Source organism: Phyllobates terribilis, unplaced genomic scaffold (assembly GCF_046119375.1).
Source record: "Phyllobates terribilis strain yellow unplaced genomic scaffold, ASM4611937v1 Scaffold_4__5_contigs__length_816908805, whole genome shotgun sequence".
NCBI classification, from domain to species: Eukaryota; Metazoa; Chordata; class Amphibia; order Anura; family Dendrobatidae; genus Phyllobates; species Phyllobates terribilis.
In genome coordinates, this window is record NW_027362764.1 from 798398243 (window position 1) to 798419997 (window position 21755).

The 21755-nt window shown below is 53.6% G+C and overlaps 1 protein-coding gene across 1 annotated transcript; it reads right to left on the reverse strand.

Moving 5' to 3' along the window:
• Positions 1 to 14863: 14863 nt before the first annotated feature.
• LOC141266091 (uncharacterized) lies at positions 14864 to 19107 on the reverse strand. Its single transcript, XM_073680001.1, has 2 exons — positions 19004 to 19107; positions 14864 to 17008 (listed from the first exon to the last, which is right to left on the reverse strand). The coding sequence occupies exon 2, from the start codon at positions 16948 to 16950 to the stop codon at positions 15754 to 15756; it is 1197 nt and encodes a 398-aa protein (XP_073536102.1). The 5' UTR covers positions 16951 to 17008; positions 19004 to 19107; the 3' UTR covers positions 14864 to 15753.
• Positions 19108 to 21755: the final 2648 nt, after the last annotated feature.

Here is a 21755-nt window from a genome sequence, read left to right on the forward strand (position 1 = left end):
GTAGGGAGGTCATACAGGCACGTGGAGGCCACACACAATACTCAGCCTCATCAGGAGCATGCCCAGGTGTTGTAGGGAGGTCATACAGGCACGTGGAGGCCGCACACAATACTCAGCCTCACCAGGAGCATGCCCAGGCGTTGTAGGAAGGTCATACAGTCACGTGGAGGCCACACACAATACTCAGCCTCATCAGGAGCATGCCCAGGCGTTGTAGGGAGGTCATACAGGCACGTGGAGGCCACACACAATACTCAGCCTCATCAGGAGCATGTCCAGGCGTTGTAGGGAGGTCATACAGGCACGTGGAGGCCACACACAATACTCAGCCTCATCAGGAGCATGCCCAGGCGTTGTAGGGAGGTCATACAGGCACGTGGAGGCCACACACAATACTCAGCCTCATCAGGAGCATGCCCAGGCGTTGTAGGGAGGTCATAAAGGCACGTGGAGGCCACACACAATACTCAGTCTCATCAGGAGCATGCCCAGGCGTTGTAGGGAGGTCATACAGGCACGTGGAGGCCACACACAATACTCAGCCTCATCAGGAGCATGCCCAGGCGTTGTAGGGAGGTCATACAGGCACGTGGAGGCCACACACAATACTCAGCCTCATCAGGAGCATGCCCAGGCGTTGTAGGGAGGTCATACAGGCACGTGGAGGCCACACACAATATTCAGCCTCATCAGGAGCATGCCCAGGCATTGTAGGGAGGTCATACAGGCACGTGGAGGCCACACACAATACTCAGCCTCATCAGGAGCATGCCCAGGCGTTGTAGGGAGGTCATACAGGCACGTGGAGGCCACACACAATACTCAGCCTCATCAGGAGCATGCCCAGGCGTTGTAGGGAGGTCATACAGGCACGTGGAGGCCACACACAATACTCAGCCTCACCAGGAGCATGCCCAGGCGTTGTAGGGAGGTCATACAGGCACGTGGAGGCCACACACAATACTCAGCCTCATCAGGAGCATGCCCAGGCGTTGTAGGGAGGTCATACAGACACGTGGAGGCCACATACAATACTCAGCCTCATCAGGAGCATGCCCAGGCGTTGTAGGGAGGTCATACAGGCACGTGGAGGCCACACACAATACTCAGCCTCATCAGGAGCATGCCCAGGCGTTGTAGGGAGGTAATACAGGCACGTGGGGGCCACACACAATACTCAGCCTCATCAGGAGCATGCCCAGGCGTTGTATGGAGGTCATACAGGCACGTGGAGGCCACACACAATACTCAGCCTCATCAGGAGCATGCCCAGGCGTTGCAGGGAGGTCATACAGGCACGTGGAGGCCACACACAATACTCAGCCTCATCAGGAGCATGCCCAGGCGTTGTAGGGAAGTCATACAGGCACGTGGAGGCCACACACAATACTCAGCCTCATCAGGAGCATGCCCAGGCGTTGTAGGGAGGTCATACAAGCACGTGGAGGCCACACACAATACTCAGCCTCATCAGGAGCATGCCCAGGCGTTGTAAGGAGGCCATACAGGCACGTGGGGGCCACACACAATACTCAGCCTCATCAGGAGCATGCCCAGGCGTTGTAGTGAGGTCATACAGGCACGTGGAGGCCACACACAATACTCAGCCTCATCAGGAGCATGCCCAGGCGTTGTAGGGAAGTCATACAGGCACGTGGAGGCCACACACAATACTCAGCCTCATCAGGAGCATGCCCAGGCGTTGTAGGGAGGTCATACAGGCACGTGGAGGCCACACACAATACTCAGCCTCATCAGGAGCATGTCCAGGCGTTGTAGGGAGGTCATACAGGCACGTGGAGGCCACACACAGTATTCAGCCTCATCAGGAGCATGCCCAGGCATTGTAGAGAGGTCATACAGGCACGTGGAGGCCACACACAATACTCAGCCTCATCAGGAGCATGCCCAGGCGTTGTAGGGAGGTCATACAGGCACGTGGAGGCCGCACACAATACTCAGCCTCATCAGGAGCATGCCCAGGCGTTGTAGGGAGGTCATACAGGCACGTGGAGGCCACACACAATACTCAGCTTCATCAGGAGCATGCCCAGGTGTTGTAGGGAGGTCATACAGGCACGTGGAGGCCGCACACAATACTCAGCCTCACCAGGAGCATGCCCAGGCGTTGTAGGAAGGTCATACAGTCACGTGGAGGCCACACACAATACTCAGCCTCATCAGGAGCATGCCCAGGCGTTGTAGGGAGGTCATACAGGCACGTGGAGGCCACACACAATACTCAGCCTCATCAGGAGCATGCCCAGGCGTTGTAGGGAGATCATACAGGCACGTGGAGGCCACACACAATACTCAGCCTCATCAGGAGCATGCCCAGGCGTTGTAGGGAGGTCATACAGGCACGTGGAGGCCACACACAATACTCAGCCTCATCAGGAGCATGCCCAGGCGTTGTAGGGAGGTCATACAGGCACGTGGAGGCCACACACAATACTCAGCCTCATCAGGAGCATGCCCAGGCGTTGTAGGGAGGTCATAAAGGCACGTGGAGGCCACACACAATACTCAGTCTCATCAGGAGCATGCCCAGGCGTTGTAGGGAGGTCATACAGGCACGTGGAGGCCACACACAATACTCAGCCTCATCAGGAGCATGCCCAGGCGTTGTAGGGAGGTCATACAGGCACGTGGAGGCCACACACAATACTCAGCCTCATCAGGAGCATGCCCAGGCGTTGTAGGGAGGTCATACAGGCACGTGGAGGCAACACACAATACTCAGCCTCATCAGGAGCATGCCCAGGCATTGTAGGGAGGTCATACAGGCACGTGGAGGCCACACACAATACTCAGCCTCATCAGGAGCATGCCCAGGCGTTGTAGGGAGGTCATACAGGCACGTGAAGGCCACACACAATACTCAGCCTCATCAGGAGCATGCCCAGGCGTTGTAGGGAGGTCATACAGGCACGTGGAGGCCTTACACAATACTCAGCATCATCAGGAGCATGCCCAGGCGTTGTAGGGAGGTCATACAGGCACGTGAAGGCCACACACAATACTCAGCCTCATCAGGAGCATGCCCAGGCGTTGTAGGGAGGTCATACAGGCACGTGGAGGCCTTACACAATACTCAGCATCATCAGGAGCATGCCCAGGCGTTGTAGGGAGGTCATACAGGCACGTGGAGGCCACACACAACACTCAGCCTCATCAGGAGCATGCCCAGGCGTTGTAGGGAGGTCATACAGGCACGTGGAGGCCACACACAATACTCAGCCTCATCAGAAGCATGCCCAGGCATTGTAGGGAGGTCATACAGGCACGTGGAGGCCACACACAATACTCATCCTCATCAGGAGCATGCCCAGGCGTTGTAGGGAGGTCATACAGGCACGTGGAGGCCACACACAATACTCAGCCTCATCAGGAGCATGCCCAGGCGTTGTAGGGAGGTCATACAGGCACGTGGAGGCCACACACAATACTCAGCCTCATCAGGAGCATGCTCAGGCGTTGTAGGGAGGTCATACAGGCAGGTGGAGGCCACACACAATACTCAGCCTCATCAGGAGCATGCCCAGGCGTTGTAGGGAGGTCATACAGGCACGTGGAGGCCACACACAATACTCAGCCTCATCAGGAGCATGCCCAGGCATTGTAGGGAGGTCATACAGGCACGTGGAGGCCACACACAATACTCAGCCTCATCAGGAGCATGCCCAGGCATTGTAGGGAGGTCACACAGGCACGTGGAGGCCACACACAATACTCAGCCTCATCAGGAGCATGCCCAGGCGTTGTAGGGAGGTCATACAGGCACGTGGAGGCCACACACAATACCCAGCCTCATCAGGAGCATGCCCAGGCGTTGTAGGGAGGTCATACAGGCACGTGGAGGCCACACACAATACTCAGCCTCATCAGGAGCATGCCCAGGCGTTGTAGGGAGGTCATACAGGCACGTGGAGGCCACACACAATACTCAGCCTCATCAGGAGCATGCCCAGGTGTTGTAGGGAGGTCATACAGGCACGTGGAGGCCACACACAATACTCAGCCTCATCAGGAGCATGCTCAGGCGTTGTAGGGAGGTCATACAGGCAGGTGGAGGCCACACACAATACTCAGCCTCATCAGGAGCATGCCCAGGCGTTGTAGAGAGGTCATACAGGCACGTGGAGGCCACACACAATACTCAGCCTCATCAGGAGCATGCCCAGGCGTTGTAAGGAGGCCATACAGGCATGTGGGGGCCACACACAATACTCAGCCTCATCAGGAGCATGCCCAGGCGTTGTAGTGAGGTCATACAGGCACGTGGAGGCCACACACAATACTCAGCCTCATCAGGAGCATGCCCAGGCGTTGTAGGGAAGTCATACAGGCACGTGGCGGCCACACACAATACTCAGCCTCATCAGGAGCATGCCCAGGCGTTGTAGGGAGGTCATACAGGCACGTGGAGGCCACACACAATACTCAGCCTCATCAGGAGCATGTCCAGGCGTTGTAGGGAGGTCATACAGGCACGTGGAGGCCACACACAGTATTCAGCCTCATCAGGAGCATGCCCAGGCATTGTAGAGAGGTCATACAGGCACGTGGAGGCCACACACAATACTCAGCCTCATCAGGAGCATGCCCAGGCGTTGTAGGGAGGTCATACAGGCACGTGGAGGCCGCACACAATACTCAGCCTCATCAGGAGCATGCCCAGGCGTTGTAGGGAGGTCATACAGGCACGTGGAGGCCACACACAATACTCAGCTTCATCAGGAGCATGCCCAGGTGTTGTAGGGAGGTCATACAGGCACGTGGAGGCCACACACAATACTCAGCCTCACCAGGAGCATGCCCAGGCGTTGTAGGAAGGTCATACAGTCACGTGGAGGCCACACACAATACTCAGCCTCATCAGGAGCATGCCCAGGCGTTGTAGGGAGGTCATACAGGCACGTGGAGGCCACATACAATACTCAGCCTCATCAGGAGCATGCCCAGGCGTTGTAGGAAGGTCATACAGGCACGTGGAGGCCACACACAATACTCAGCCTCATCAGGAGCATGCCCAGGCGTTGTAGGGAGGTCATACAGGCACGTGGAGGCCGCACACAATACTCAGCCTCATCAGGAGCATGCCCAGGCGTTGTAGGGAGGTCATACAGGCACGTGGAGGTCACACACAGTACTCAGCTTCATCAGGAGCATGCCCAGGTGTTGTAGGGAGGTCATACAGGCACGTGGAGGCCGCACACAATACTCAGCCTCACCAGGAGCATGCCCAGGCGTTGTAGGAAGGTCATACAGTCACGTGGAGGCCGCACACAATACTCAGCCTCATCAGGAGCATGCCCAGGCGTTGTAGGGAGGTCATACAGGCACGTGGAGGCCACACACAATACTCAGCCTCATCAGGAGCATGCCCAGGCGTTGTAGGGAGGTCATACAGGCACGTGGAGGCCACACACAATACTCAGCCTCATCAGGAGCATGCCCAGGCGTTGTAGGGAGGTCATAAAGGCACGTGGAGGCCACACACAATACTCAGTCTCATCAGGAGCATGCCCAGGCGTTGTAGGGAGGTCATACAGGCACGTGGAGGCCACACACAATACTCAGCCTCATCAGGAGCATGCCCAGGCGTTGTAGGGAGGTCATACAGGCACGTGGAGGCCACACACAATACTCAGCCTCATCAGGAGCATGCCCAGGCGTTGTAGGGAGGTCATACAGGCACGTGGAGGCCACACACAATACTCAGCCTCATCAGGAGCATGCCCAGGCGTTGTAGGGAGGTCATACAGGCACGTGGAGGCCACACACAATACTCAGCCTCATCAGGAGCATGCCCAGGCGTTGTAGGGAGGTCATACAGGCACGTGGAGGCCACACACAATACTCAGCCTCATCAGGAGCATGCCCAGGCGTTGTAGGGAGGTCATACAGGCACGTGGAGGCCACACACAATACTCAGCCTCATCAGGAGCATGCCCAGGCGTTGTAGGGAGGTCATACAGGCACGTGGAGGCCACACACAATACTCAGCCTCACCAGGAGCATGCCCAGGCATTGTAGGGAAGTCATTCAGGCACGTGGAGGCCACACACAATACTCAGCCTCATCAGGAGCATGCCCAGGCGTTGTAGGGAGGTCATACAGGCACGTGGAGGCCTTACACAATACTCAGCATCATCAGGAGCATGCCCAGGCGTTGTAGGGAGGTCATACAGGCACGTGGAGGCCACACACAATACTCAGCCTCATCAGGAGCATGCCCAGGCGTTGTAGGGAGGTCATACAGGCACATGGAGGCCACACACAATACTCAGCCTCATCAGGAGCATGCCCAGGCGTTGTAGGGAGGTCATACAGGCACGTGGAGGCCACACACAATACTCAGCCTCATCAGGAGCATGCCCAGGCATTGTAGGGAGGTCATACAGGCACGTGGAGGCCACACACAATACTCAGCCTCATCAGGAGCATGCCCAGGCGTTGTAGGGAGGTCATACAGGCACGTGGAGGCCACACACAATACTCAGCCTCATCAGGAGCATGCCCAGGCGTTGTAGGGAGGTCATACAGGCACGTGGAGGCCACACACAATACTCAGCCTCACCAGGAGCATGCCCAGGCATTGTAGGGAAGTCATTCAGGCACGTGGAGGCCACACACAATACTCAGCCTCATCAGGAGCATGCCCAGGCGTTGTAGGGAGGTCATACAGGCACGTGGAGGCCTTACACAATACTCAGCATCATCAGGAGCATGCCCAGGCGTTGTAGGGAGGTCATACAGGCACGTGGAGGCCACACACAATACTCAGCCTCATCAGGAGCATGCCCAGGCGTTGTAGGGAGGTCATACAGGCACGTGGAGGCCACACACAATACTCAGCCTCATCAGGAGCATGCCCAGGCGTTGTAGGGAGGTCATACAGGCACGTGGAGGCCACACACAATACTCAGCCTCATCAGGAGCATGCTCAGGCGTTGTAGGGAGGTCATACAGGCACGTGGAGGCCACACACAATACTCAGCCTCATCAGGAGCATGCCCAGGCGTTGTAGGGAGGTCATACAGGCACGTGGAGGCCACACACAATACTCAGCCTCATCAGGAGCATGCCCAGGCGTTGTATGGAGTTCATACAGGCACGTGGAGGCCACACACAATACTCAGCCTCATCAGGAGCATGCCCAGGCGTTGTAAGGAGGCCATACAGGCACGTGGGGGCCACACACAATACTCAGCCTCATCAGGAGCATGCCCAGGCGTTGTAGTGAGGTCATACAGGCACGTGGAGGCCACACACAATACTCAGCCTCATCAGGAGCATGCCCAGGCGTTGTAGGGAAGTCATACAGGCACGTGGCGGCCACACACAATACTCAGCCTCATCAGGAGCATGCCCAGGCGTTGTAGGGAGGTCATACAGGCACGTGGAGGCCACACACAATACTCAGCCTCATCAGGAGCATGTCCAGGCGTTGTAGGTAGGTCATACAGGCACGTGGAGGCCACACACAGTATTCAGCCTCATCAGGAGCATGCCCAGGCATTGTAGAGAGGTCATACAGGCACGTGGAGGCCACACACAATACTCAGCCTCATCAGGAGCATGCCCAGGCGTTGTAGGGAGGTCATACAGGCACGTGGAGGCCGCACACAATACTCAGCCTCATCAGGAGCATGCCCAGGCGTTGTAGGGAGGTCATACAGGCACGTGGAGGCCACACACAATACTCAGCTTCATCAGGAGCATGCCCAGGTGTTGTAGGGAGGTCATACAGGCACGTGGAGGCCACACACAATACTCAGCCTCACCAGGAGCATGCCCAGGCGTTGTAGGAAGGTCATACAGTCACGTGGAGGCCACACACAATACTCAGCCTCATCAGGAGCATGCCCAGGCGTTGTAGGGAGGTCATACAGGCACGTGGAGGCCACATACAATACTCAGCCTCATCAGGAGCATGCCCAGGCGTTGTAGGAAGGTCATACAGGCACGTGGAGGCCACACACAATACTCAGCCTCATCAGGAGCATGCCCAGGCGTTGTAGGGAGGTCATACAGGCACGTGGAGGCTGCACACAATACTCAGCCTCATCAGGAGCATGCCCAGGCGTTGTAGGGAGGTCATACAGGCACGTGGAGGTCACACACAATACTCAGCTTCATCAGGAGCATGCCCAGGTGTTGTAGGGAGGTCATACAGGCACGTGGAGGCCGCACACAATACTCAGCCTCACCAGGAGCATGCCCAGGCGTTGTAGGAAGGTCATACAGTCACGTGGAGGCCGCACACAATACTCAGCCTCATCAGGAGCATGCCCAGGCGTTGTAGGGAGGTCATAAAGGCACGTGGAGGCCACACACAATACTCAGTCTCATCAGGAGCATGCCCAGGCGTTGTAGGGAGGTCATACAGGCACGTGGAGGCCACACACAATACTCAGCCTCATCAGGAGCATGCCCAGGCATTGTAGGGAGGTCATACAGGCACGTGGAGGCCACACACAATACTCAGCCTCATCAGGAGCATGCCCAGGCGTTGTAGGGAGGTCATACAGGCACATGGAGGCCACACACAATACTCAGCCTCATCAGGAGCATGCCCAGGCGTTGTAGGGAGGTCATACAGGCACGTGGAGGCCACACACAATACTCAGCCTCATCAGGAGCATGCCCAGGCGTTGTAGGGAGGTCATACAGGCACGTGGAGGCCACACACAATACTCAGCCTCATCAGGAGCATGCCCAGGCGTTGTAGGGAGGTCATACAGGTACGTGGAGGCCACACACAATACTCAGCCTCATCAGGAGCATGCCCAGGCGTTGTAGGGAGGTCATACAGGTACGTGGAGGCCACACACAATACTCAGCCTCATCAGGAGCATGCCCAGGCGTTGTAGGGAGGTCATACAGGTACGTGGAGGCCACACACAATACTCAGCCTCATCAGGAGCATGCCCAGGCGTTGTAGGGAGGTCATACAGGTACGTGGAGGCCACACACAATACTCAGCCTCATTGTGACTTGTGTTAAGGACATTACATCACAGTTGGATCGGCCTGTAGTGTTTTTCCACTGTAATTTTGGGGGTGACTCCACATCCAGGCCTCCATTGGGTAATAAATGTGATTTCCATTGATGATTTTTGGGTGATTTTGTTGTCAGCACATTCAGCTTCTACAGAACAAAGTATTCACTGAGAAGATTCCATTCATTCAGATCTAGGAGGGGGGATTTCAGGGGTCCCTGTATTTTTTTGAGCAGTGTATATATATATATATATAATCATACAGAGATATTTTGTGACTTTGACTCAGATATGTGTTCGATTTTTTCATCTGGTTCTTTTTCCCACCTTACTATATATAACCCTTCAACAACAGTTATCTATACTGCACATCTACTATGGACTCTCAATTCATTTTTCTTCTTTTGAGCTCGTTACCAGATACTGATGATGGAGGTGACGGGCGGTCACCAGATACTGATGATGGAGGTGACGGGTGGTCACCAGATACTGATGATGGAGGGGACAGGGGGTCACCAGATACTGATGATGGAGGTGACGGGCGGTCACCAGATACTGATGATGGAGGTGACGGGCGGTCACCAGATACTGATGATGGAGGTGGCGGGCGGTCACCAGATACTGATGATGGAGGGGACGGGCGGTTACCAGATACTGATGATGGAGGTGGTGGGCGGTCACCAGATACTGATGATGGAGGTTACGGGCGGTCACCAGATACTGATGATGGAGGTGACGGGCGGTCACCAGATACTGATGATGGAGGTGATGGGCGGTCACCAGATACTGATGATGGAGGTGACGGGCGGTCACCAGATACTAATGATGGAGGTGACGGGCGGTCACCAGATACTGATGATGGAGGGGACAGGGGTCACCAGATACTGATGATGGAGGGGACGGGCGGTTACCAGATACTGATGATGGAGGTGGCGGGCGGTCACCAGATACTGATGATGGAGGTTACGGGCGGTCACCAGATACTGATGATGGAGGTGACGGGCGGTCACCAGATACTGATGATGGAGGTGATGGGCGGTCACCAGATACTGATGATGGAGGTGACGGGCGGTCACCAGATACTGATGATGGAGGGGACAGGGGGTCACCAGATACTGATGATGGAGGTGACGGGCGGTCACCAGATACTGATGATGGAGGTGACGGGCGGTCACCAGATACTGATGATGGAGGAGACGGGCGGTGACCAGATACTGATGATGGAAGCGACAGGCGGTCACCAGATACTGATGATGGAGGTGACGGGCGGTCACCAGATACTGATGATGGAAGCGACAGGCGGTGATCACGTTTCATCGATCTCTTTACTATTGGGATGAGAAATTACATTTGTTACAATAAGTAGATTTAGATCAAAATGTTTCATCTTTACCATAGCTAAACAGAAAAACATTATTACACTATTTCTCCCGAGCACAGTACCGTATAGGGGGTCACACAGTTCTGTTTGGGCACGGAGCCGGGATCAGAGAAGCCTTTTGGGCTCAGAGTTGGATCTATCCAATGATCAGACCCGGACAACTTCTTTACGTGGGATCTCCTCAGCAATGCCCCATGTTGCGCGTCACCTGTGGTTTGGGCTGCAGGGCTCCGGAGGGGTCACCTGTGGTTTGGGCTGCAGGGCTCCGGAGGGGTCACCTGTGGTTTGGGCTGCAGGGCTCCGGAGGGGTCACCTGTGGTTTGGGCTGCAGGGCTCCGGAGGGGTCACCTGTGGTTTGGGCTGCAGGGCTCCGGAGGGGTCACCTGTGGTTTGGGCTGCAGGGCTCCGGAGGGGTCACCTGTGGTTTGGGCTGCAGGGCTCCGGAGGGGTCACCTGTGGTTTGGGCTGCAGGGCTCCGGAGGGGTCAGCTGTGGTTTGGGCTGCAGGGCTCCGGAGGGGTCAGCTGTGGTTTGGGCTGCAGGGCTCCGGAGGGGTCACCTGTGGTTTGGGCTGCAGGGCTCCGGAGGGGTCACCTGTGGTTTGGGCTGCAGGGCTCCGGAGGGGTCACCTGTGGTTTGGGCTGCAGGGCTCCGGAGGGGTCACCTGTGGTTTGGGCTGCAGGGCTCCGGAGGGGTCACCTGTGGTTTGGGCTGCAGGGCTCCGGAGGGGTCAGCTGTGGTTTGGGCTGCAGGGCTCCGGAGGGGTCAGCTGTGGTTTGGGCTGCAGGGCTCCGGAGGGGTCAGCTGTGGTTTGGGCTGCAGGGCTCCGGAGGGGTCAGCTGTGGTTTGGGCTGCAGGGCTCCGGAGGGGTCACCTGTGGTTTGGGCTGCAGGGCTCCGGAGGGGTCACCTGTGGTTTGGGCTGCAGGGCTCCGGAGGGGTCACCTGTGGTTTGGGCTGCAGGGCTCCGGAGGGGTCACCTGTGGTTTGGGCTGCAGGGCTCCGGAGGGGTCACCTGTGGTTTGGGCTGCAGGGCTCCGGAGGGGTCACCTGTGGTTTGGGCTGCAGGGCTCCGGAGGGGTCACCTGTGGTTTGGGCTGCAGGGCTCCGGAGGGGTCACCTGTGGTTTGGGCTGCAGGGCTCCGGAGGGGTCACCTGTGGTTTGGGCTGCAGGGCTCCGGAGGGGTCACCTGTGGTTTGGGCTGCAGGGCTCCGGAGGGGTCAGCTGTGGTTTGGGCTGCAGGGCTCCGGAGGGGTCACCTGTGGTTTGGGCTGCAGGGCTCCGGAGGGGTCAGCTGTGGTTTGGGCTGCAGGGCTCCGGAGGGGTCAGCTGTGGTTTGGGCTGCAGGGCTCCGGAGGGGTCAGCTGTGGTTTGGGCTGCAGGGCTCCGGAGGGGTCAGCTGTGGTTTGGGCTGCAGGGCTCCGGAGGGGTCAGCTGTGGTTTGGGCTGCAGGGCTCCGGAGGGGTCAGCTGTGGTTTGGGCTGCAGGGCTCCGGAGGGGTCAGCTGTGGTTTGGGCTGCAGGGCTCCGGAGGGGTCAGCTGTGGTTTGGGCTGCAGGGCTCCGGAGGGGTCAGCTGTGGTTTGGGCTGCAGGGCTCCGGAGGGGTCATCTGCCTCTGGCAGCGGGATTTTTGAAGAGTTACTTGTTGCCATTTTGGGCGACATAACATTTTTCAATCACTTTATGTTTTTTATATTTGGCCCCATTGATCGTCTGTTGATTATGGTCACAGCCAAACCACATTTATATATATTTTTACGTTTTTCTACCAGCGATGCTTGGTGATACTCGGAGCCGTACCAGGGCCTCGTGTCTATGAGATGAGAGAACGGTTATTTTTATAAACGACTTTTCGATCCCTTTTTGTTCCATTTTTTTGTGTTCTGTTAGGATTTTTGTTTTTTTTCATGGCATTCACCGTACGGGTTAAATAATGAGACAGTGCTATTGTTCGGGTCATTCCAGACTATTCTGCGCTCCTATTTAGTTTACCTTCGTGTTTAGATAAATACGTTTTTAGCAGCGATACATTTTTTCCATTTTTTTGTACTTTATTTTGTATTTTTTTTTGTTATATTCTTATAAAACTTTATTGAAACTTTTTTTTTTTTTTTTTTTTTTTTTTTTTTTTAGCTTTAACTTAGTCACAATACAGAACTTGACTTTTCATTTTTCTAACCAGTGGTCTAATACCCTGCAATACCTATGTACTGCAGGGAATCAGACTGATAGGAGGCCCAATAGGCTCTGCCATCAGTGGGACTAACAAGCCACCGTAGCTGGTCCTTACTTGGACTGGGGTTATCATGGCCTCCAAAATCACCCCCTGATCGCAGAGTGCCTATGGGGTTAAAGAGGGAGCCCCATCTGTAAAAAACTCCATATGTTTATCCTGTGGTCGCTACTGACAAGGACATCTAGGGGGTTAATGGCACCGATGGCAGCCCTTGTGGCAGGTTGTTAGCTATAAGATACATCTGACCTCTGCGGCTGACAATGCCGCCCTGCTTCTGATCCGGCCTCATCATCGTGCCATACATACAGTACAGACCAAAAGTTTGGACACACCTTCTCATTTAAAGATTCTGTATTTTCATGACTATCAAAATTGTACATTCACACTGAAGGCATCAAAACTATGAATTACCACATGTGGAATTATATACTTACCAAAAAAGTGTGAAACAACTGAAAATATGTCTTATATTCTAGGGTCTTCACAGTAGCCCCCTTTTGCTTTGATGACGGCTTTGCACACTCTTGGCATTCTCTTGATGAGCTTCAAGAGGTAGTCACCGGAAATGGTCTTCACTTCACAGGTGTGCCCTGTCAGGTTTAATAAGTGGGGATTTCTTGCCTTATAAATGGGGTTGGGACCATCAGTTGTGTTGTGCAGAAGTCAGGTGGATACACAGCTGATAGTCCTACTGAATAGACTGTTAGAATTTGTATTATGGCAAGAAAAAAGCAGCTAAGTAAAGAAAAACGAGTGGCCATCATTACTTTAAGAAATGAAGGTCAGTCAGTGCGAAAAATTGGGCAAACTTTGAAAGTGTTCCCAAGTGCAGTTGCAAAAACCATCAAGCGCTACAAAGAAACTGGTTCACATGAGGACCGCCCCAGGAAAGGAAGACCAAGAGTCACCTCTGCTTCTGAGGATAAGTTTATCCGAGTCACCAGCCTCAGAAATCGCAGGTTAACAGCAGCTCAGATTAGAGACCAGGTCAATGCCACACAGAGTTCTAGCAGCAGACACATCTCTACAACAACTGTTAAGAGGAGACTTTGTGCAGCAGGCCTTCATGGTAAAATAGCTGCTAGGAAACCACTGCTAAGGACAGGCAACAAGCAGAAGAGACTTGTTTGGGCTAAAGAACACAAGGAATGGACATTAGACCAGTGGAAATCTGTGCTTTGGTCTGATGAGTCCAAATTTGAGATCTTTGGTTCCAACCACCGTGTCTTTGTGCGACGCAGAAAAGGTGAACGGATGGACTCTACATGCCTGGTTCCCACCGTGAAGCATGGAGGAGGAGGTGTGATGGTGTGGGGGGGCTTTGCTGGTGACACTGTTGGGGATTTATTCAAAATTTAAGGCATACTGAACCAGCATGGCTACCACAGCATCTTGCAGCGGCATGCTATTCCATCCGGTTTCCGTTTAGTTGGACCATCATTTATTTTTCAACAGGACAATGACCCCAAACACCTCCAGGCTGTGTAAGGGCAATTTGACCAAGAAGGAGAGTGATGGGGGGCTACGCCAGATGACCTGGCCTCCACAGTCACCAGACCTGAACCCAATCGAGATGGTTTGGGGTGAGCTGGACCGCAGAGTGAAGGCAAAAGGGCCAACAAGTGCTAAGCATCTCTGGGAACTCCTTCAAGATTGTTGGAAGACCACTTCCGGTGACTACCTCTTGAAGCTCATCAAGAGAATGCCAAGAGTGTGCAAAGCCGTCATCAAAGCAAAAGGTGGCTACTTTGAAGAACCTAGAATATAAGACATATTTTCAATTGTTTCACACTTTTTTGTTAAGTATATAATTCCACATGTGGTAATTCATAGTTTTGATGCCTTCAGTGTGAATGTACAATTTTCATAGTCAAGAAAATACAGAATCTTTAAATGAGAAGGTGTGTCCAAAGTTTTGGTCTGTACTGTATATGGAAACATGTTGCCCATTTCCTAGTATACAGCAGCAAAGGGTTTGTACGTAATATTATAAACTGACGGCCAAGTAACTGGTATGAAGGCTTCACCACGTTCTAGCACCTACTGACACGGGCGACCGTATCTAACAGGTCAGCAGAGTTCATAGGAAATTCCACCCTCACAGGCCTATGATCTCCCCACCGTGATATAACCAAGAAGACGCATCGTAAAACAGTCATTTTGGGTTTTCAAAGAACCCAGCGTGTACCCCTCAACTGGAGGACATCAAGATGAATGAAAACTACAGAAAGTGTTGACAATTTTAATCTCATTTAATGGTGTCCCTCCCTGACCGTTTAGTGACCTCGGGCCCATACTAAGGACCTTATTAGACCATCCTTGGGGCGTGGACAGGAAGAGGCAAAACGAGGACACGCTACTTCACATGGATGGGCAGAATGTGTAAAGGTTCAGAGCCACTGGGACTTTTTTAGTGGTTTGTTAATAAAAGCAACCAATAGAAGAAAACCTGAACAGTTGGGCTACCGGGGCGAGTGTCAAGGTGCATCGACAAAGTCATCCAAGACTTTTTAGGTCTCAATCTTCTGAACCTCTGATGTCTACAGGAGGGGCTCCTCCTAGACTCGATGGCGAACATCCCAGCCCCTCTCTGCACAAGGAAAGTTCTCCTCTAACTTTTATCTCTCCTCAACCACATAAGGGTCACTCGGAGTTCACATTTCACAACCTCTCGGATGAATGATTAAAAGCCTAAAGGTCAAAGGTGAGTGTCTCATCACTGCACCTTTTACACAAGTCCACACCGCAATACTTTCCATTACAAGAGCCCAAGGACAGCATATCTGCTTCACCTAAAAAGGAAACGTCATAGGTTGTCCTCAACACTTGGGGGGAACCAGAGGAGGCAACTACGGGATTAAGAATGAAGAAACAAAAAAAACAGAAACTGGTAAGTAAAAGCTGAAGAAGGTTTTTAAAAAGCATAAAATTTACCAAGGAGTTTTTGATTTTGGAGTAGGAATGACTTCACACCCTCAGGCTAAAAGTAAGAGTTACTTAGAGTCTAATGGAGGTCTCTTTCACGTGACACAATGGTGCTCCTCAGGACTATGTGAGAGATGAGGTCAGTCCTGTGATGAGTTCCTGAGATGTATGGGTGGAGCAGGTGGTCCAACTCAGGTGGTCCGGCTCAGAGGAGCCACGTGTCTGTGTGTTGGATGCAGTAACAACACTGCAGGAGGACCTCGCTCAGCTCCAGGTAAGTCTGCGTCTGCCAGTTTGGAAGCAACGTGTGTGAGTTGAACACCTCAAGCTTTGGCGTGCCTACCTTGATTAAGTCATATAAACATGTCCATCGGGTTTGAAGGGCGACCCGTGTTCTACGATTCAAGATGATGCCCCTGATGGTTTTTTTTATCTTAAGTTCTTTCAAGGAAGGTAAATCGAGATAACTGAACACCAGTCCACGACTCTGAGAAACATCCAAAAACTCCAGAGATTTAGACTCCATAGGGTAGGAGACGCCCAAGTCCTTTACAGGAACAAGAACCTGAAGGATCAAAGTCTTCAGCTTGGGAAGGGATCTCGTAAGCTGTTGCATTATTTCTGGCCGGACGCTCTTAAAGACCCAGAAATAGTTCAGTTCTAATGTGCTGAGATTTTGAAAGTTTGTGAGAAGCGATACCGAATGCTCTGACCAATCAAACGGCAGCTTTATGCGGCTCAACTTGGGGGATGTACGAGTGAGGCGCTCAAAAAGAGTCTGAAAGCTGTTGAACTGGTCAGTCTTGGCCAGACATATTTGTGCCATGCTACCTGGTGGATAAATATCGAGAGGCTCCAGATGCGTCAACGTCCAATTCAACTCTAACTCCTGAAGGTCTCCGCAGTGAACACCATCCAGAAACTGAAGAAGGAAGTCGGCCCACTTGGTCCTCTGATCTCCCAAATCAAAACTAGCCCGAAGGACCGACAAGCACGCTCCACGGGACGTCAGATGGTACGCGTACTGGTGCACCCACTCCTTCCACCTCTCAAACTCCCTCACCGATACCAGCACTCCATCCATACCCGAGAGGACAGCCCCAAGCCTCATAAAGTCGGCCACTCTCCATAGTCGCGGCGTACGCATGAGTTTACTCCAGTCTGAGCAGACCAAAGCCGCCGTACACTTCTCGATTTCAGAGAGGAATGAGAACACATGGAGCTGACAGTCAACGGGCAAGAAGCTGAAGGGGAAATGACCCTGGCTCCTAGTCCGGGGACCTCTTAGTGCTGCCTTAGCAGAAGTGGAGGAACCTTCCTGCGAGGACGTGCTGCTGGAGTCTGAGAAACCTTCTGGACCCGGAGACGGATCCTGGCGAAAGAGCTTTCTTTCTCGAGACATGTTTCAAGGTCATTACATAACGGCAGAAAAAGGGACCCAAAATCCTGCAGAGTCACTCCTGAAATACAACAAAGATTTCTCAGATAATTTACAAGAAAATCCTAAATCTACTCAGAGGGTCTAATGTGTGAGAAACAACGATGGGACACGGATATATCCGTACCACACAAGACCTGCGGATGTACATACAGACTACACTCCCTATGTATATGTGCCCTGACCATACTCCTCAGATCATAATATAATATATATACACACACATTCTTCAACAGTGAAATTGTAACACCTGGAACAAGTGGTGAAAATTACCGGATGGAGACAATACCGATCAGTACATGATGGAAAATGGAAACGAAATGTTCTAAACCTCTGAATTCCTCCAGTCCTGAGTCTGAGCCTCGTGCAGAAATCCCGGCACCTCCGGCCTCGGCCGCTATTACTGAGGTTATTAATGGCCACTGATCATTTTGATTCACTACCAGCAGCTCCTGTGTAATCACCGACCAATCACGTCCCTGATGAGCTGGATGGAGACAAGTCCGGAGAGGCTGCAGCCAGGGGAGCAGGTTTAGGCCACGCAGGCGCTCACAGTAGTGCGAGGAACATGCGTCCTGTGTTGGAGAAATGGCCGCACCTCTGGCTCCACCACTAAATCAATGTAACGCCGAGCTGTTAGTGCATCTACAATGAGGAATAGAGGGGTCCGGCTGTCATACAAGCTGCCCCCCAGACCATAATCTCATGAGTAGGACTGGTGCAACCTCCCCTTGTGATCTCATAAGATTTGAGCAATGGCGCGTAGAGATCCGATCTGCGCTGCAAGTGAAATTGGACGTTGGACGCCGATAGTGCGGTGTCACTAGGGTATGCACCTCCAGTGGGGGGGGTGTCTGCACCTCCAGCGGAAGGGTGTGGGGCGTCTGCACCTCCAGCGGGGGAAGGGTGTGGGGCGTCTGCACCTCCAGCGGGGGAAGGGTGTGGGGCGTCTGCACCTCCAGCGGGGGAAGGGTGTGGGGCGTCTGCACCTCCAGCGGGGGAAGGGTGTGGGGCGTCTGCACCTCCAGCGGGGGAAGGGTGTGGGGCGTCTGCACCTCCAGCGGGGGAAGGGTGTGGGGCGTCTGCACCTCCAGCGGGGGAAGGGTGTGGGGCGTCTGCACCTCCAGCGGGGGAAGGGTGTGGGGCGTCTGCACCTCCAGCAAGGGGGAAGGGTGTGGGGCGTCTGCACCTCCAGCAAGGGGGAGAGGGGGAGGCAGGGTCTGCACCTCCAGCAGGAGCAGGGAGGGCAGCATGTACGACAGCCGGACCCCTCTATTCCTCATTGTAGATGCACTAACAGCTCGGCGTTACATTGATTTAGTGGTGGAGCCAGAGGTGCGGCCATTTCTCTAACACAGGACGCATGTTCCTCGCACTACTGTGAGCGCCTGCGTGGCCTAAACCTGCTCCCCTGGCTGCAGCCTCTCTGGACTTGTCTCCATCCAGCTCATCAGGGACGTGATTGGTCGGTGATTACACAGGAGCTGCTGGCCGCGGATACTGAGGATTTCCTTCCTCACACGACCATTAATGACCTCAGTGATGGAGGGCGGAGGTGCCAGGATTTCTGCACGAGGGTCAGACTCCAGAGGTCGTGATCATGCTGTGCCCATCACATAAAGATCAGTGACGACTCGTCATTTCCACCGTCCATCACTTCTTCCTGGTGTCACACTGTCCTGCTCTCATACATTATACATATATATATATATATATATATATATATATACACACACACACTCCTCACTGTGACTATCCTCCCCTCCTCTGTCTATATATATATATATATATATATATATATATATATATATATATATATATATATATCCTCTGCCTGCTCCCATCCCCCCATACACAGTGTACACATATATATATATACTCCTCACTGTGACTATCCTCCCCTCCTCTGTGTATATATATATATATATCCTCTGCCCGCTCCCATACACATACACATATATATATATATCCGCCTGTCAGCTGTCTGCTCGCTACTAATAAAGTTTGGTGAGATTACCGCGTCCATGGTGAGCGCAGCACTGTAGTTTCTGTGCGGAGAGGTCGCTGACACCACCGCCGCCATGTTTGTGCTCCCGGAAGTCAGCTGAAGCCGCCGGAAGTGGCGTGTGCGCTGTGTTGGGACTCTCCATCCTGTGTTGAATGAGATGGAGTGGTATAGCAGTGTACAGACTGTCCCCTCGTGTATGTATCAATTCACATCCTGCGGTAACCCAGCCTCTCACTGTGTGCGGCTCTACATGATGTGACAGAAGAGCCTACAACACGTGCAGAGAATAGCAGCCTGATTATCGGGGATACACTGCACCCCCGGCTCATAGGAATGCATTACACCCAGCAGAGAGGCCAGAAAACACAGTACAGCGCCCCACACAGGCGCCCAAGGTGAACTGCAGTCTGATCACAGCCCTAATGAGTCCGTACACATCGGGGGCGCCCTGATTCCCCCCCCTAACTCATACATTGGCTACATGAAGAGGGGTCATCAGCGCATGTGTGCTGTGCACGGCCGGAGAGCACGTTTCACCATGTGAAGCAGCTTCATCAGGAGGTGAAAGTCACCGACAGGCACCATAATATACCTACAGTGTTCTATACTGTCACTGACAGCTCCTGAAGAAGCTGCGAAACACGTCACAGGCGGCGTCATCTCCATCACCCAGGACGTGAGCGATCACAGCTGTATATACACTGCTCAACAAAAATAAAGGGAAATCCCCCCTCCTAGATGTGAATGAATGAAATCTTCTCATTGAATACTTTGTTCTGTAGAAGCTGAATGTGCTGACAACAAAATCACACAAAAATCATCAATGGAAATCACATTTATTACCCAATGGAGGCCTGGATGTGGAGTCACCCCCAAAATTACAGTGGAAAAACACTACAGGCCGATCCAACTGTGATGTAATGTCCTTAAAACAAGTCACAATGAGGCTGAGTATTGTGTGTGGCCTCCACGTACCTGTATGGCCTCCCTACAACGCCTGGGCATGCTCCTGATGAGGCTGAGTATTGTGTGTGGCCTCCACGTACCTGTATGACCTCCCTACAACGCCTGGGCATGCTCCTGATGAGGCTGAGTATTGTGTGTGGCCTCCACGTACCTGTATGACCTCCCTACAACGCCTGGGCATGCTCCTGATGAGGCTGAGTATTGTGTGTGGCCTCCACGTGCCTGTATGACCTCCCTACAACGCCTGGGCATGCTCCTGATGAGGCTCAGTATTGTGTGTGGCCTCCACGTGCCTGTATGACCTCCCTACAACGCCTGGGCATGCTCCTGATGAGGCTCAGTATTGTGTGTGGCCTCCACGTACCTGTATGACCTCCCTAAAACGCCTGGGCATGCTCCTGATGAGGCTGAGTATTGTGTGTGGCCTCCACGAGCCTGTATGACCTCTCTACAACGCCTGGGCATGCTCCTGATGAGGCTGAGTATTGTGTGTGGCCTCCACGTGCCTGTATGACCTCCCTACAACACCTGGGCATGCTCCTGATGAGGCTGAGTATTGTGTGTGGCCTCCACGTGCCTGTATGACATCCCTACAACACCTGGGCATGCTCCTGATGAGGCTGAGTATTGTGTGTGGCCTCCACGTGCCTGTATGACCTCTCTACAACGCCTGGGCATGCTCCTGATGAGGCTGAGTATTGTGTGTGGCCTCTACGTGCCTGTATGACCTCCCTACAACACCTGGGCATGCTCCTGATGAGGCTGAGTATTGTGTGTGGCCTCCACGTGCCTGTATGACCTCCCTACAATGCCTGGGTATGCTCCTGATGAGGCTGAGTATTGTGTGTGGCCTCCACGTGCCTGTATGACCTCCCTACACCGCCTGGGCATGCTCCTGATGAGGCTGAGTATTGTGTGTGGCCTCCACGTGCCTGTATGACCTCCCTACAACGCCTGGGCATGCTCCTGATGAGGCTCAGTATTGTGTGTGGCCTCCACGTGCCTGTATGACCTCCCTACAACGCCTGGGCATGCTCCTGATGAGGCTCAGTATTGTGTGTGGCCTCCACGTGCCTGTATGACCTCCCTACAATGCCTGGGCATGCTCCTGATCAGGCTGAGTATTGTGTGTGGCCTCCACGTGCCTGTATGACCTCCCTACACCGCCTGGGCATGCTCCTGATGAGGCTCAGTATTGTGTGTGGCCTCCACGTGCCTGTATGTCCTCCCTACAACTCCTGGAAATGCTCCTGATGAGGCTGAGTATTGTGTGTGGCCTCCACGTGCCTGTATGACCTCCCTACAACGCCTGGGCATGCTCCTGATGAGGCTGAGTATTGTGTGTGGCCTCCACGTGCCTGTATGACCTCCCTACACCGCCTGGGCATGCTCCTGATGAGGCTCAGTATTGTGTGTGGCCTCCACGTGCCTGTATGACCTCCCTACAACTCCTGGAAATGCTCCTGATGAGGCTGAGTATTGTGTGTGCCCTCCACGTACCTGTATGGCCTCCCTACAACGCCTGGGCATGCTCCTGATGAGGCTGAGTATTGTGTGTGGCCTCCACGTACCTGTATGACCTCCCTACAACGCCTGGGCATGCTCCTGATGAGGCTGAGTATTGTGTGTGGCCTCCACGTACCTGTATGACCTCCCTACAACGCCTGGGCATGCTCCTGATGAGGCTGAGTATTGTGTGTGGCCTCCACGGGCCTGTATGACCTCCCTACAACGCCTGGGCATGCTCCTGATGAGGCTCAGTATTGTGTGTGGCCTCCACGTGCCTGTATGACCT